This window comes from Lynx canadensis, chromosome A2 (assembly GCF_007474595.2).
Source record: "Lynx canadensis isolate LIC74 chromosome A2, mLynCan4.pri.v2, whole genome shotgun sequence".
Lineage (NCBI taxonomy): Eukaryota > Metazoa > Chordata > Mammalia > Carnivora > Felidae > Lynx > Lynx canadensis.
In genome coordinates, this window is record NC_044304.2 from 53,896,244 (window position 1) to 53,912,717 (window position 16,474).

A 16,474-nucleotide genomic window follows, 5' to 3' on the forward strand; every position below is an offset into this window, starting at 1 on the left:
CAGGAGCTGTGTGTCTAGTCCCCTGCTATGTTCCTACTGTCTAGAACTGCATTTGCCCCTATGGTAGCCACTAGCCACAGGTAGCTAAATTTAAATTCAGGGGCACGTGGGTGGCTCAGTCAGTTAAGTGTCTGACTTTGGCTCAGGTCATGATCTCATGGTTCGTGAGTTCGAGTCCCGTGTTGGGCTCTGTGCTGGCAGCTCAGGGCCTGGACCTGCTTGGATTCTGTGTCTCCCTCTCTCTGTCCCTCCCCCGCTTGCACTCTGTCTCTCTCTGTCTCTCAAAAATAAACATTAAAAAAATAAAAAATAAATTTAAATTCATTAAAAGTAAACAGTATTAAGAATTCAGTTCTTTAGTTACACTAGTGAGATTTCAAGTGCTCAAGAGCCACCTGTGGCTAATAGCTACCATAGTGGATAGTGCAGACAAAGAAAATTTCCAACATTCCAGAAAGTTCTGCTCTAGACAGCACTGTCCTAGAAACCAGCTACCCAATGAGCATATAATAAAATAAAGATATTTTGGGGGCACCTGGGTGGTTCAGTCGATTGAGCATCAGATTCTTGATTTCAGCTTGGTTCATGATCCCAGGGTTGTGGGATCAACCTCCACCTTGGGCTCCACAATGAATGTGGAGCCTGTTTGAGATTCTCCCTCTGCCCCTCCTCTCCACTGTTTGCATTTTCTTAAAAAGAAAAAGTATATATATATATATATATGTATATATGTGTATATATATATACACATACATATATATACATATATACATACATATATATATATATATATATATATATAATTTATTTTGAGAGAGAAAGAGGGGAAGGGGGAAGCAGGGAAGGTGCAGGGAGAGAGGGAGAGAGAGAATCCCAAGGCTGTCAGCGTAGAGCCTAACAGGCTCACTCCCATGAACAATGGAGATCACAACCTGAGCCGAGATCAAGAGCCAGGGGCTCAACCGACAGAGCCACCCAGCTGCCCCCAAATATCTTTTTAATATCTCTATTAAAAAAGATATTTTTAATCCTTATCTTATGAGGGAGAAAAACATAGGTCAGAGAAGTTGTGTTATTATCCCAAGGCCACACAGCCAGGAAGCAACCTAGCAGAAATTTGAATGCAGTGTTGTTTTGCTCTGAAGCACATGCTACTCCCTTTCTTTCTTTCTTTCTTTTTTTTTTAAGTTTATTTATTTTGAGAGCAAGAGAGCATAAATGCGTGAGGAGCAGAGAGAGGGTGAGAGAGAGAGAGAGAGAGAGAGAATCCCAGGCAGGCTCTGCACCTCTAGTGCAGAGCCCCAAGGGGCCTACGGGGCCCTCGAACCCACAAACGCAGAGATCATGACCAGAGCCAAATTCGGATGCCCAACCAACTGAGCCACCGAGGTGCTCAGTTGAGCCTCCCTTTCTTGAGAGCCAGCAGCCTCTTGGCTGTTTAAAAAGGCACAGGGCTCTCTCGTACTCCTACATATCCTCCAACCCTGGGCTTGTACCTAACTGAAGAAGGCGTGGGCAGCTTCATTGAAGGATTGTTGCGCAAGGCATTGAAAGATTTAGGGTCTGTCCAGATTTCATCTCAGATCCATTGGCTGTTCCACACTTAGTAAGTCTCTACGCTTCTCTGGGTCTCAGCTGCATCTCTATAAAATGAAGAAACTTACCCTGTGACCTGAAGACTGGAGATAGCACGCAAGGGACCTGGTGACTAGGTACACTCTTCAGCTCCTGCCTGATTCTGAGGCAGGCCACATGAGGAGTAGGGTGGGGGTGGAAGTGCTTTGGTTGGTTTGACCCACAATAGCAGCTCTTGTTGCTTGAATGCCTACAGGTGAAAAAGCTGAGGCTCATAGACGTGAAGTAATTTGGCCAGGAGAATTGGGATCTGAACCTGAGACTCTCTGATCCCACGCGAGTGCCACGCAACCAGAGTCGGGACCCATAGGAATCAGGAGGAGTTTACCGGTGAAAGGTGGTGAGCTCCCCGTCTCTGGAGGTGTGCAAGTCGGTCTGGGCCACGCACGGAGCAGTGGCTGGTGCCCGGGAGCAGACCATAGAGCCTCTCGCAGGCCCCTTTCCGCTTGCCGCGGCGGCCCCGGCCCAGGCGGGAGCGCAGCGCCACCAGGGCGGGGCGGGGGCTGCTATTTCTGTCCGGTGAGCGCAGCCCGCGCCGCGAGGCGGGGGAGGGGGCGCCCGCGCCGCCATATTCCCTCCCGCCGGCCGGCCCCGCGGCGTGCAGCCACCATGAGCACCGCCGCCTTCCACATCTCCAGTCTCCTGGAGAAGATGACGTCCAGCGACAAGGACTTCAGGTGCGTCCCGCTGCCCGGCCCCCAGTCTCTCCGCCTTCCACTGAAACCCGGGCCTTCTTCGCCTCCGGTCGCGCCGGCCCATCCCCCACGAGCGTGCAGCCCCTGCCCCTCTCCCCGCGTAAAGCTCCACCCCTCCCCTGACCCCCGCGTCCGCCTCCCCGGCTTCCCTGTTTCCCTCGTCGCTGCCCTGCCCTTTCTACAGTCCCAGCTTCATCTCCCACCGTGCGCGCTTCGACCCCTGCCACCGTCCCCTGGTCGGCGGAGCCCCGGCTCCGCCCCTCTGCACCTTTCCTCTGCCTCCGCTCCTCTGCCCAGCCCTCGTCTCTCCCCGTGGCTGATGCGCCCAGGCCCCCCGCTTCAACCCACGGTGAAGCCCTCAGCCCCTCCTTGGGCATCCCAGCGCCTGCCTCTTCTTCCTGGCACTGGAACTCAGTCCCTTGTCGGGCCCACGACCCGGGGAATGACTTTTCCATGGATACCCTCAGCACCGCCCTCTTCTCTTCAGAGTCATCCCAGGCCTCCTCCCTGCACTTCATCAGGGCATCTTCTCTCCTCCCCTCCCCTTCCAGGCTTGCTCTGACACAGCCCTAAGGAGGGGGCTGGGCTGAGTGGCTTTGCAGGCACTGGTAGGTGATGGTTGGGATGGGGGCTTTTAGGGTTTGGGTGCCACTCCCCTTATCATTGTTCCCCTTTCGCCAGACATCTCTGAGCCACACAGGAACAGAGCTGAAAAGAAAGGAGGAAACCTCTCGTCCAACCCCCTCATCCTCAGGGAGAAACCGAGGCCCCTGGAGGCCAAAGGGATTGGCCCTGGTCACACAGCCAGTTCTGGACCCTGGGAGCTAAAAGGAGCCCACAGAGACCAACATAACCCACTTATTGAACATTCTGTCAGTTTATCCCCAGTTTACAGATAGGGAAATGGAGGCTCAGAGTCATGAAGGGGCTAGTCGCAGTCACAGGGCTATGAAGTGGAGGACGTGGGGTCCAAATCCAGGTCAGTCTTAAGCCAGAAACTGAGATCTCAGCAAGGCCATCTGATTCCAGCCCTCTGACAGGTGAGGAGATTGAGGCCCTGTTCTCCTGGTCTGGCTCCTGCCCTCTGCTGACACCCAATCCTCAGCACCCCTCAAGTGCCTCTGAGTAGAGCTTTAGAACACAGTGCTGGATTCAGACCCTGGCCCCAGCCACTTACTGGCTGTGTGACTGGACTTCTGAGCCTCAATTTCTGTTTCTATAAGATGGGATGATAATAGAACCCACCTCAGAGGGTTGGTGTGTGTATGAAAAGAGTTAATAACATGTGCAATGCCTAGATTAGTGGCTGGCACCAGGTAAGTGTTTAATAAATCGTTACTTATGCACATCAGAAACCTGCCATGCACTCTTCCCACTCTTTACTTGTAAACCCCACCCCCTTTCTTTCCTTCTTTCACCTGGCTCACCCCTACTCTTTTGTCACCTCTTTGGGATGCCCCCTGACACCCAGGCAGGGTTGGGCACCTCCCCTGGGCTCCCACAGCGCCTTCCCCGCCCCATGTTTCTACTGCATCACTTCTAGCCCCTGTGCCAGGCCTGTGTGTTTCCTTTTTGCATCCCATAGTCTGTTCGAGGTACACAGAAGGTGCTCAGTGAATGTTTTCTGGGTCCCAGGCTCCCTGCTGTGCTGTCCAGTGCAGTCTCAGTCAGTCCGCCCCTCTGCCTGGGTGGTATGATTGTCTTTCCTGTTCTTCAGAGGCTTGGCGAGGTGAAGTGACTTGCCCAAGGTCGCATAGTCGGCTAGTGGCCGAGGGGATTTGCACCACTGTCTCTTGGGCCCCAGGTCCAGTCTCCAAGAGAGGGAGTTGGCCCTGCCATCTAGAGCCAGAGCCCTTTCAGTCTGCTCTGCCTGAGAACACTTAAAACCACCCAAGCATATGAGGATGGTGTCTATTTTTAAAGTCCAAATACCAGGAAGGCTGGGTCCTGCTGACCAACTGTCCAGGTGCCCATGTGGCAGAGTATTTCAGCTGAGTTGCCTCTAGGATTTCTCTGGAATGAAACTGAAACTGTGTCCTCTGGCTTCTGGAGGCAGGTGGCGACAGCAAGTGGGGGTCCCAGGCAGGGTGAAGGAAACCTTTGATCCTTGTTGTCCCTCTTTGGGCAGGAGGCTGCTCAGTTCCCACTCAGACTCCAGCAGCCAGATGGATAAACTGGGGGGTCTTGCAGGAATTCCCAAATCATTTTTTGAAAACATAATAGTAATTGTTGAGGAGCCGGGAGACCTGACTGGTGGGCGGAGACTCTTCCCAACTTGCTGTGTGTCCTTGGACAGCTCCTACAGCCCCTCTGAGCCTGGTTTTCCCATCTGCCTCATGCGAAGAGCTGGTTGTCCTATTGAAACCTCCCAAGGATGTTATGAAGTGGAGCAAAGAATATTCCCCTTTCATAGGTGGGAAAAATGAGACTCTAGAGAGGGGTCAGTTGCTTAAGTTCACCTAGAATAAATGAAGCCAAACTTCAGTGCTAAAGCTCTTATCTACCAAATTACATGCTTTACATCCCCCACTGCCACCACCACATCCATGTACACAATACGGCTTTCTTTCTCTGTGAGCCGGGTATTTGCAGGAACTCGGGGGTGTTTGAAATGCTGAGGAATCTCTCGGAAGGGTTGGTTTCTGAGTTCGGGTTTCCACACGCTGCCTGGCTGTCAGGGGCTGGCTCTCTCCCTCCTTTCCCTCCTTCCCTCGCCCTGCCTCCCAGGCCCTCTCCAGAACTATTCTTTGCTGGGTCTGGAGTCCCAGGGATGAACACGATGGGCCCTTGTGAGTTCACAGTCTAATGAGGAGACACACTGGTGACCAAGCTTGTAATGAAGTTTGAGGAGTGCTGTGATGAGGAGTGCAGAGTGCTCTCACAGAAATCTATCCAGGGGAGCCAAGCATGATTAGAGACTGTGGGTTGGGGATAGGGCACGGTGGTCAGAGGAGTCATCCCTGAGGCTGGGCCATTTGAGCTGGGCCCTTGACAGTCGAATAGGAGTTCAACAGAGAAGAAAGAGGGGGGGCAGGAGGCTCATCTTGGGCAAAGGAACACATTCCTTCAGTTTCCAGGGTGAGCTGGGTCACCATGAACTGCGGCAGAAATGCAGCTTAGAGATCCTGGCTGCCATCTCGGAATGTCCCCTCAGCCGGGCAGACCTAGGAATGCATGTGCCTACCCCACGCCTTGGCCTGGCTCAACTGCAAACCTTCTCCTTCATCTTACCTTGGCTGCATCTGCATTGAGGAGGCCCAGAGGTGGGCACAGTCAGTCCTGCCACTCCCTCCTGGCCTCCAGCCCAGCCTCCTTCCTTTCAGCAGCTTGAGGCTAATCCCAGCTGTTAAAAATAAACAGCAGTGACAAAGACCAGTGCCTTCCCGGTAACAGGGCGCTGGGGGCCTCCCCGTGACATCATGCAGCAGGTCTGAACCTGCAAAGATGAGGCTAGAATCCCGACTGTGATCAATTTTGCCACAGGAGGCTTGGGAGGGGTGGGGGAGGCTCTTGTTAACAGAGCAAGCTCAAGCCCAAAAGCAAGGCTGGTGTGAGGAGGCAGAGTGGCCTGGTGGGTCACCAAAAGCTGGAGGCTTTCTCTGGGGCTGCCACTGTCTGGCCCTGACTTTGCCGCATCTCTCCTTGCCGCTCTGGCCTTCTCCAGTCTGTCCTCATAAGTGCCTGCGGGAGCCAGTGAACAGGTGCAGTGGGCCTGGTGGGAACCTGGTGGACTGGAGAGAGTGTCCTACCTAATGAGGGCAGCCATGCCTTGACCGGCCAGTTATTGTCACCAGGGGATGTTGGCCCAGTTGTATCCAAATACTCTATTTTCAAGAGAATCTGGAAATCGCAACTTTTACATCAACTTTCCCAGTTTCCCAAATGCTGATATTTCAGATTTTTGAAAAACATCTGCAAGGTGGACACAGCCGAGGGCTGCCAGCGTAAGGCTGCTCTGCCTTCTTAATCTTGGCAGGAGCAGTGCTCCATGATGCCCTTGCAGCCCCAGCTCATGGCCTTCCAACTCAAGACTCCCACTGCAGTTTTCATTCCCCGGGACACAGCATCAGGCTGCACAGATCTGCCCACCTGTGGGTGGGCAGCACTTGGCTCTGATGCCCACCCTGGACCAGGGAGCCATGGCTGTGGACTGGTCAGTTGTTGACACTAGTGTCTAAGATGTGCTTGTGGCCCATCAGCATGGCCTAGTGCAGTAGTTCTCAGGGTAGGGTCCCCACCCCCAGGAACTTGTTAGAGATGAAAATTCTTGGGCCCCGTCTCAGACCTGATCCCAGAAACCCTGGGGGTGGGGCCCAGCAGTGTCTAACAAGCCTTGTGGGTGATTCTGATGCCAGCTAGAGTTTGAGAACCACTGGTCTAAAGGCAGGGGCTGAGTGGGTTCTCTGAGGTGGGGGTGGGCAGGGCTAGCCCCACTCCACTGGTCTGGTAGAGAGGTGTGTGTTCGACCTTCTAGCGTGAATGAGAGGTGAATGATGTAACATGCCATTATAATGAAGTGCTACTTACTGAATGCTCATTGTATGCTAAGTCCATCACATACATTCTTTCATTTTAACTTCCATATAACCCTGCAAGGCAGGTGCTATTCTTATCCCCCCCTTTTTTTTTCTGACAGGTAAACTAGGGCTCTGAGAGGTGAAGTGACATGCCCAAGTTCACATTTACATAAATGGCAGAAGCAGGAGCCACCAACCTCAAAGAACTCAGCATTTGGCCAGGGTGCTGTACCACTCATAGTCTGCCACCATGTGGCAGCTGGTGCCTTACACATGGGTCTCCTTGTAGCCCGACCATGCCTACAGTGCAGATAATCTACTTGCCCTTGAATCTTTGTATCAAGGTCTGCTTCTGGGGGAATGCTGAGATACCTCCCAAATTATTGGGGCCAGGAGCTGCTCAGTAATCCTCCTCTGCCCTCACGCCCAGGTTCATGGCCACCAGTGACCTGATGTCAGAGCTGCAGAAGGACTCCATCCAGCTGGACGAGGACAGCGAGCGCAAGGTGGTAAAGATGCTGCTCAGGCTCCTGGAGGACAAGAATGGCGAGGTGCAGAACCTGGCCGTCAAGTGGTGAGTTTTGGCCTCGGTATGGATGGGACAAGGCCAGGTGTGACAGAACCCCAGGGATCCCTGCCTCTTTGGGGTGCAGCTTCTGATAGAATAGTTGCTGAGCAGCTCTTGAAGCCCCAGAGGAGGTGGACAGTGCCGTGGTCTTGATTTCCCCAGAAGTCGACCCGGTGACAAGGATTCAAGTGTAAGTGTATTTGGGAAGTGATCTCAGAAAACTCCAGTAGGCGAATAGGGAAATGAGGTAGGGAAGGAAGAAAACCAATAAGGTGTGAAATATCAAGCAAGATACTGCTGTGGGCAGATGGAGCTTAACCCTACTGGGGGCCTTTGGGACACAGTTGTAGGGGACGCCCTGTGGAGTGTTCCACCCGCCAGCTGTCAAGTCCTGTTGAGGCTGTTCCCAAGGTAGCATGGAGGGTTATGTATTCCATGACGCCTCCAGCCAGAGAAAGCCCTGAGGTACAGATGCAGGTGCTGGCAGCTGGAAGGTCATGTTGGCATGCAGAAGAGTGGTGAGAGCTGAAGGGACAGGGGGCCCCAAAAGTCTTTGCCCTCGGCACTATGAGGTTACAGTCCTGAGACCGTGGAGAGTACCTTTAGAGCTAAAAAAGCAAGATGAGGTATGTGCAGGGCACACGTGTGTGTAGGTGGAGGATTGAGGAATGGCAGGGGTCACTGAGAATTGGGGCATTGCCTCTCGAACTCTGTGAGCTGAGCCCAGGCATTCTGGGTCGTCTTAATGAATTTCAATTTGATCCTAAGAGCAGAGGCAATTCAGTAGAGTTTTATGCAGGAACATGACGTGGTCATGTTTGTCGTCTGGAAGCATCCCTCTGGCCATGCAGTAGCGATAAGATAGGGTGGATGGTGGTTTCCCAGTAGCAGAACCAGTAACACAGTAGCATGTGTTCGGTATGTAAATGCTTGGGCCCGTTGACTGAAGTGATAAAGTCATGAGAAGCCTGTTCTAAATGTAGGCTCATTGTGGGTGCCATGGCAGCTGGTAGGTAGAGACAGGTATGGATGCTGGGGACTCCGATACCACAAGCAGCGTTGCTCTTAGTGACAAAATTTTCTGAAACGGTGAACATCTCCTGGTAGTTTCCCAAAAAACCAAGTACAGTCTTCCTTTAATTTACCTACACAATTATATGCTTGGAAAATTTAGAGTCTATTAAAATAGTATAAAAAGTACTTTGTGTTTATATGTAAATTGAAAGTAGATTTTGGACTCAGATAATTATAGAAAGGTTTTATTTTTCCTATACGAATGCCCAGTGGGATGTTAGAACACATCCAGCAGGATGTGAAACGTTCTGTTTTGCAATATTGTCTTTCCCAGCCACCCCCCACCCCCAAAATAAAAGCCAGAAGCGACATCTTATTAGTTACAATGACCAAAAAAGGCCCCCATAAATTTCCAGAACACCCCTGAGGGCACTGCACCCCAATCAGGAACTATGGGAGGTGGAAACGGGAACCCTATGATTACTTAGATGGAGGAACTGATGGAGAAAAACATCAAGAGAGCCAGGGTTTGCAAACTGGTATGCATTGGAGTATCCTGGGACCCTTGTTGAAGCTATGTATTCCCCAGGGATTCATATTCAGGACTGGGAGGGGTGGGGAGAGGAGGCTGAGGTAGGCAGATGAGAGGGCAGCACCTGGGAATCTGCATTCTAATGAACACCAACATCTCAGAACCACTCATTTAGGTCAGAGGTTCTCAACCTTAATGGCACAGTAGAATCACCTAGGGAATTAAAAAAAAAAAAAAAAAAAGACAAAACAAACAAAAAAAAAACCCTGCCAACGTCCAGGCCACACCTGAAAACCAATTAACTCAGATTCTCTGGGGCTAGCACCCAGGTGACAATTTTTTAAAGGTCCCAGGTGATGGCAATGCACAGTTAAGGCTGAGAACTGGTATGTCTAGTGTAGCTATTTTTAAAATTCAATGTGGATTCAAATCACCTGGGGCCTTTGTTGAAATGCAGATTCTGGTTCAGTAGCCCTAGGGTAGGACCTGAGATTCTGCGTCTCTGACAAGTTCCGTCTCTGACAAGTTCCGGGTGATGCTGGTGACACTCATGATGCTGATCTGTGACTACAATAGGCAAAGCAATGCTCTAAGGCAGAGGTTCTCGGAAGTGTGGTCCCTGGACCACCAGTATCAGCATCTACTGAGAACTTACTAGAAATGTAAATTTTCAGGCCCCATCTAGACCTTCTGAATCTGAACATCTGGGGTGGGCCCAGAAGTCAGTTTTAACAAGTCCTTCAGTAGATTCTCATACACACTCAAGTTTGAGAACTGCTGCTCTCAGGCATTCCTTGGTTTCCAGCTGAGGTTACTGGGTTCACTGGTTTGGCCATACACTGAGATGCAAAACCCAGGAGGTGGTGCAGGTTTGGGAGGTGCCAGGAATGATGTTGGCAGAGCAATAGGGTGCCTCTCCTTCTGGCAAAATAGGGAGTCCCCTGTCGATCTGGAGCCTTTTCCTCAGCACATGTGGCCCTGTGGGCCTGAGGGGACCCTAAGGAGCAGCGTGACTCAGGCTGAGCCTGGGGCTTTTGGACCCCATCCCTCCCTCTCTCCCTACTCAGCCTGGGTCCTCTGGTGGGCAAAGTGAAGGAGTACCAGGTGGAGACCATCGTGGATGCCCTCTGTGCCAACATGCGGTCAGATAAGGAGCAGCTCCGAGACATCGCTGGCATCGGCCTCAAGACTGTCCTGTCGGAGCTCCCCCCTGCAGCCACAGGTACCCAGGCCCCAGAGATTAGGCACTATCATCATTTGTGCTACTTTACAGTTAAGAAACTGGGGCTCAGAGAGTTGAAGGGATTTACCTAAAACCAGCCAGCTAGTAGGTGGCAGAGAATTCAGACCCAGCTCTGTTTAACTTCATGGCTCTGTGTCAGGAATGCTTTAGCTTCGAGTAACAAAATCTAATGACAGCTTGAAGAAGTACAGCGTTGCTTTTCTCACATAATTCTGGAGAGATCAGCCATTCCACTTTTGTAGCAATTCATTTAGCAGGTCAGTTAGGACAGGGTGAGGTCTCTGCCTGTGTCTTTTGTCTTTTATAAGGAAAGCACATGTTTCTCCAGAAGCCCTCAGAAGTCTTCTACCTATAGCTCACTGGCCAAAACATGGTCACTTGGCCCCTGCTAAGAGCAAGAGCATTTAGGAAAGGAGCTTCTCCTGCCTCCTTAGTTAGAAGGTAGAAGGCAGAGGGGTTGGATATGGGGTGAATCAGCCAACAGGTCAGCCATCAATTCAGCTTCCTTAGCCAACCCCCTTTAGTTCTTTCAGACTCTGGGTCAAACCTTGGACCACGTAGGGTCAGCAGGATTCTCAGGAATGTGAGCTCAGGAACATAATGACAGCAAAGGCTGACCAGAGGTGGAAGCCAGCCCTAGCCTCACTGTGCTATGCTTTTGCTCCGTGCAGGCTCTGGCCTGGCTACCAACGTGTGCCGGAAGATCACCGGCCAGCTCACCAGTGCCATTGCCCAGCAAGAGGATGTGGCTGTGCAGTTGGAAGCCCTGGACATCCTCTCTGACATGCTGAGCAGGTACAGGAGGCCACCCTGGGCAAGGAGGACTGGGAGAGGGTGGCGAGGGGACAGAGAGGAACTCAAATCCACAGAGCCGGCACTCACTGCACACCATGCTCTGTGCTTGGGGTCCCTTACTTGTCCTGGCAGCCCTAGGAAGGAGAACTCCTTCGTCTCAATTCTGTAGTCTCTGTCTCTGCCCAAAGTCACTGTCAGCACCAAGGTAACAGTAAATGGCAGAACCTGGGGTTGAATTCAGGTCTCTCCAAGCCCTGAAGCCTGTATATGTTCATCCTCTCTCTCACCCCTTTCTTTCTCTTTTTCTTCTTTGGGGTGATATAGCTGAGCCTTTGTTTGTTTATTTATTTTTAATTTACATCCAAGTTGGTTAGCATATAGTGCAATTATGATTTCAGGAGTAGATTCCAGTGATTCATCTCCTATGTATAACACCCAGTGCTAACCCCAAGTGTCTTCCTTAATGCTCCTTACCCATTTAGCCACTCCTCCCACCCACAACCCCTCTAGCAACCCTCGGTTTGTTCTCTGTATTTAAGAGTCTGTTTTGGGGTGCCTGGGTGGCGCAGTCGGTTAAGCGTCCGACTTCAGCCAGGTCACGATCTCGCGGTCCGGGAGTTCGAGCCCCGCGTCAGGCTCTGGGCTGATGGCTCAGAGCCTGGAGCCTGTTTCCGATTCTGTGTCTCCCTCTCTCTCTGCCCCTCGCCCGTTCATGCTCTGTCTCTCTCTGTCCCAAAAATAAATAAACGTTGAAAAAAAAAAATTAAAAAAAAAAAAGAGTCTATTTTGTCCCCCTCCTTCTTTTTATATTATTTTTGCTTCCCTTCCCTTATGTTCATCTGTTTTGTATCTTAAAGTCCTCATATGAGTCAAGTCATATGATATTTGTCTTTCTCTGACTGATTTCATTTAGCATAATACTCTCTAGTTCCATTCACATAGTTGCAAATGGCAAGATTTCATTCTTTTTGATTGCCGAGTAACACTCCATTGTGTGTATGTATATGTGTGTGTATATATATATATATATATATATATACACACACATATACCACATCTTTATCCATTCACCCATCAATGGACATTTGGGCTCTTTCCATACTTTGGCTATTATTGATAGTGCTGCTATAAACATGGGGGTGCATGTGCCCCTTTGAAACAGCACACCTGTATCCCTTGGAAAAATACCTAGTAGTACAGTTGCTGGGTCGTAGGGTAGTTCTACTTTTAATTTTTTGAGGAATCCCCATACTGTGTTCTGGAGTGGCGGCCCCAGTTTGCATTCCCATCAGCAGTGCAAAAGGGATCCTCTTTCTCTGCATCCTCGCCAACATCTGTTGTTGCCTGAGTTGTTAATGTTAGCCATTCTGACAGGTGTGAGGTGGTATCTCATTGTGGTTTTGATTTGTATTTCCCTGATGATGAGAGATGTTGAGCATTTTTTCATGTGCCGGTTGGCCATCTGGATGTCTTCTTTGGAGAAGTGTCTATTCATGTCTTCTGCCCATTTCTTCACTGGATCATTTGTTTTTTGGGTGTTGAGTTGGATAAGTTCTTTAAAGATTTTGGATTCTAACCCTTTATCTGATGTGTCGTTTGTAAATATCGTCTCCCATTCCGTTGGTTGCCTTTTAGTTTTGCTGATTGTTTCCTTTGCTGTGCAGAAGCTTTTTATTTTGATGAGGTCCCAATAGTTCATTTTTGCTTTTGTTTCCCTTGCCTCCAGAAACATGTTGAGTAAGAAGTTGCTGCGGCCAAGGTCAAAGAGGTGTTTGTCTGCTTTCTTCTCTAGGATTTTGATGGCTTCCTGTCTTACATTTTAGGTCTTTCATCTGTTTTGAGTTTATTTTTGTGTATGGTGTAAGAAAGTGGTCCAGGTTCATTTTTCATGTCTCTGTCCAGTTTTCCCAGCACCACTTGCTGAAAAGACTGTCTTTACTCCATTGGATATTCTTTTCTGCTTTGTCAAAGATTAGTTGGCCATATGTTTGTGGGTCTATTTCTGGGTTCTCTGTTCTGTTCCATTGATCTGAGTGTCTATTTTTGTTGGGCCTGTATTTTAAATTGTATTGCACATTTTAAAACCATTCATTCACCCTTCAAGACTTGAGCACCTACTCTACCACCCAGAAAAATGTCAGGTGCTGAACTGGTACTGGGAATGTGGAGATGGAGGAGTCTGGGGCACTCCTAGGAAGGAGCTCACAGACACATAAACTAAGGGGAGTAAGAATAACAGTAAGGAAAAGAGCAGAGTCTTTAGGAGCTCAGAGGAGGAGCCCCTAACCTGGATGGGGGTAGGGAACCTTCCTAGAGAGGGTCCTGCTAGCTGAGCCTTCAAGGATGGGCAGGACTTGTCCAGTATTGGGTGGGCATAAAGGGGACTCTGGTAGGAGAGACTGCCTTCAGCCCAGAGGCTGGAGAAGACATAGGGTCCTGGGGGTTGTGCAACATAGGTGTGGCGCTCGGGTGTAATGTGGAGAGGGCTGGGCAAGAGCTTAGATCACACTGAATGTGTGAGGAGTGGGGTGGTGGTCAGGGCAGGGGTCCAGGAATGCCTTGTGTATATTTGTGTGCTTCAGACTCCTCTTCCTGTCTGCAGTGTGCATGGTGGATGGGAGGGGTTGAATGGGCAAGGATACTGGTTAGGAGGCTTCTGCAGGCAGGTGAACTCAGGTTGTATTTAGTAGATAGACTCCACAGGGAAATAGACTTGGAGTGGGTCAGGGGCAAAGACTCAAAGATGACACCCAGGCGTTTGGCTTTACTAAGTGGGGGCCCAGACATAGGGCCATTGGCTGTGGTGGGGTGCACTCGGAACAAGGAGCAGGTGTGTGGGGAAGAAGGTGATGGATTCATTTGGGCATGTTGAATCTGAAGTGCCTGGGAGGCACCCACTCAACCAAAGACTCGATGAGGGCAGGCCCTAGGCTCACCTGAGCTCCCAGCACAGGGCCTATGACATTGTAGGTGAACAAATAAATAAATGAAATCCAGCGAGCTGGCCTGGATATGAGAGCGTGAGGTCAATGTGCTTGTGTGGAGTGAGAGAAGAAAAGGTCTCAGGATATGTGTGGGACAGAAAATGCATAGGCCTGTTTGGAGGTGAGGATAGAAGCTGCTGAAGTGAGCAGGGGCTGTATTCTACCTGCGCATTCTCTGGTTTTGCCTCTTGCCTTGATCTCAGAGCTCAGCTTATCCAAAGGGCACTGGAGAGCCATTGAAGGAGTTAGGCAGAGGAGTGACCAGGTCAGAGGTAGGTTTTAGACCACTGTGATCTCAGTAAAGGGGATGGACGGTCAGGGTATTTGGAGAGTGTGCCTAGAGGCAAAGCCCAGACTCCCAAGGAAATCAGCCTCACTGGAGACACCCAGACTCTATTACCATCAGGCCTTCTCCCCAGGCTGGCAACCTGGACATCTGGATTCAACTCCTGGCCTTGTATTTCTTGGCTGAGTGGTGTTGAGAAAGTCCCTCCCCTCTCCTTCTCTTGTGTAATAAGAATAATTACTCCACACAGTTGCAGGGCGCCTTTCCTTATACCAGGGCCCATTGGGTTGTCATAATTCTGGCGAGGAGGTCAGGAGAGGATTGGGGGAAGGAGAGCTGCCTGGCCCAGGTTGCCCTCTGGGTGGGCCCCGTCCGACGTCCCCTCCGACTCCCCAGGTTGGGCGCCCCTCTGGGTGCCTTCCATGCCAGCCTCCTGCACTGTCTGCTGCCGCAGCTGAGCAGCCCACGCCTGGCCGTGCGCAAGCGGGCAGTCGGGGCACTCGGCCACCTGGCGGCCGCCTGCAGCACCGACCTCTTCGTGGAGCTCGCTGACCACCTGCTGGATCGGCTGCCCGGCCCGCGTGCGCCCGCCAGCCCCGCCGCGATCCGCACTCTGATCCAGTGTTTGGGTAGCGTCGGCCGACAGGCAGGCCACCGTCTCGGTAAGGGGGTGGAGCCCCTCTGTAAGGGGGCGGGGCCGAAGTGGGGAGATGCCGCGGGGCCTGGGGCGGACTGCAGCCTAGGTAAGGGGGTGTGGCTCAGGCAGGGTCGGAACTGGGGAGAGGGGTGGGGCCGGAGTGTCAGCCACCTCCTAGGTAAGGGAGCATGGCTAACATCTCAAAGGGGGAGGGCGGAGCTTGAGAGGCAGTGGGTGGGCCCTGAGCTCCACATGCTTCTGAGCCTTACCTACCAGTTATGAGTCTCCCGGGTAATTGTAAATCATGCCACCAAACTTAAATACAATATGTTCTATCGTCCTACTTTGACAGATATGCTATAGTAACAATCTATAAGCTGGGTTTGAATTTTTAAAAATTTTTGTTGGGGGATAAGGTACATACAGTAAACTGCACTGTCTAAAGTGTACAATTAGGTGTGTTTTGACCTATGTGTACAGCTGTGAAATTACTACAGCAATAAAGGTACAGAACATTTCCATCACCCCCCAAAGTTTCTCTGTCCCCTTTTCCAGTCCGACCCTCCCTCTGCCCCACTCCAGGCAAGCACTGATCTGCTTTCTGTCACCAGAGGTTAGCTTTATAGAAATGGAATCCTGCAGTTGGGGTTGAATTTATCTTCAAGCACGTCAGAGTTCTGTGCTGGAACAAGGCAGTGTGGGTAGAGTTGGCCACGGTCTACCCCTCCTTCCTCTCTGGCTCTCTCACTCCAGGGGACTTTATGAACACACATGGGGAACACAGGCTGAAGTCCGTGCTCTGTCCACATCCTCTCTCAAACAACAGCTACCTGTTGGTCACTCTTGGGAGTATGAACCCAAGAAGGATGTCTGCACAGGGTCAGACTAGGGTTCATGGTCAATTGGGCAGGAAAATGAGAAAGGGTGTGACTGGAGAAGGGCTGGGACAGAACCCTTTAAAGAGGTGGGCACCTCTTGCCTGGTGCATAAGGGCAGTGCCTGCATTTCTGTTTTTCCCACCCAGGGCTACAACCTAGTGCAGGAAATAAGAGGAGGGCATGAATAATAGTTTCAACAACAGATGCTACTTGAGTGCCTCCCCTGTGCCAAGACTTAGGTGGAGCTCTTTATCTGCAACATGTCATTAACCTTCACAAAATCTCTGCCTGGTAGGCATTGCTGTCCCTACTGGGAAGATGAGTAGATGAAGCTCAGAGAAGTGTTGTGCTGTGTCCAAGGCTGCATAAGTCATAGGTGGCAGAGACAAGGCTAGAACCCACATCTGCTCAACTCTGAAGCTGCTGAGTTGAGTTTGCAGTGGCCAGGGCTGCAGGTGCAGGGACTAGCTGAGTGCTGTGGGCTGAGGGAGCCTGGGGATGGGCCTGGCCTGCCCTCAGTGATGCACCTGGCTCTCTAGGGGCCCACCTGGACCGCCTGATGCCCCTGGTGGAGGAATTCTGCAACCTGGATGACGATGAGCTCCGGGAGTCCTGCCTCCAGGCCTTTGAGGCCTTCCTGAGGAAGTAGGTGCAGTACGGGTGCCAGGAGAGGGGGGCCCACGGTTTCTT

The 16,474-nt window shown here is 51.2% G+C and overlaps 1 protein-coding gene across 1 annotated transcript in view; it reads left to right on the forward strand.

The window, feature by feature from the left end:
* Nucleotides 1-2,200: 2,200 nt before the first annotated feature.
* Nucleotides 2,201-16,474, forward strand: part of CAND2 (cullin associated and neddylation dissociated 2 (putative)) — a 33,850-nt gene continuing 19,576 nt past the window's right edge. Inside the window, exons 1-6 of the mRNA XM_030307445.1 lie at nt 2,201-2,312; nt 7,278-7,421; nt 10,029-10,183; nt 10,876-10,999; nt 14,666-14,931; nt 16,324-16,429. Of these exons, the coding sequence (XP_030163305.1) occupies nt 2,245-2,312; nt 7,278-7,421; nt 10,029-10,183; nt 10,876-10,999; nt 14,666-14,931; nt 16,324-16,429 (863 nt within the window). The 5' untranslated portion in view covers nt 2,201-2,244. The remainder of the gene's footprint in view (nt 2,313-7,277; nt 7,422-10,028; nt 10,184-10,875; nt 11,000-14,665; nt 14,932-16,323; nt 16,430-16,474) is intronic.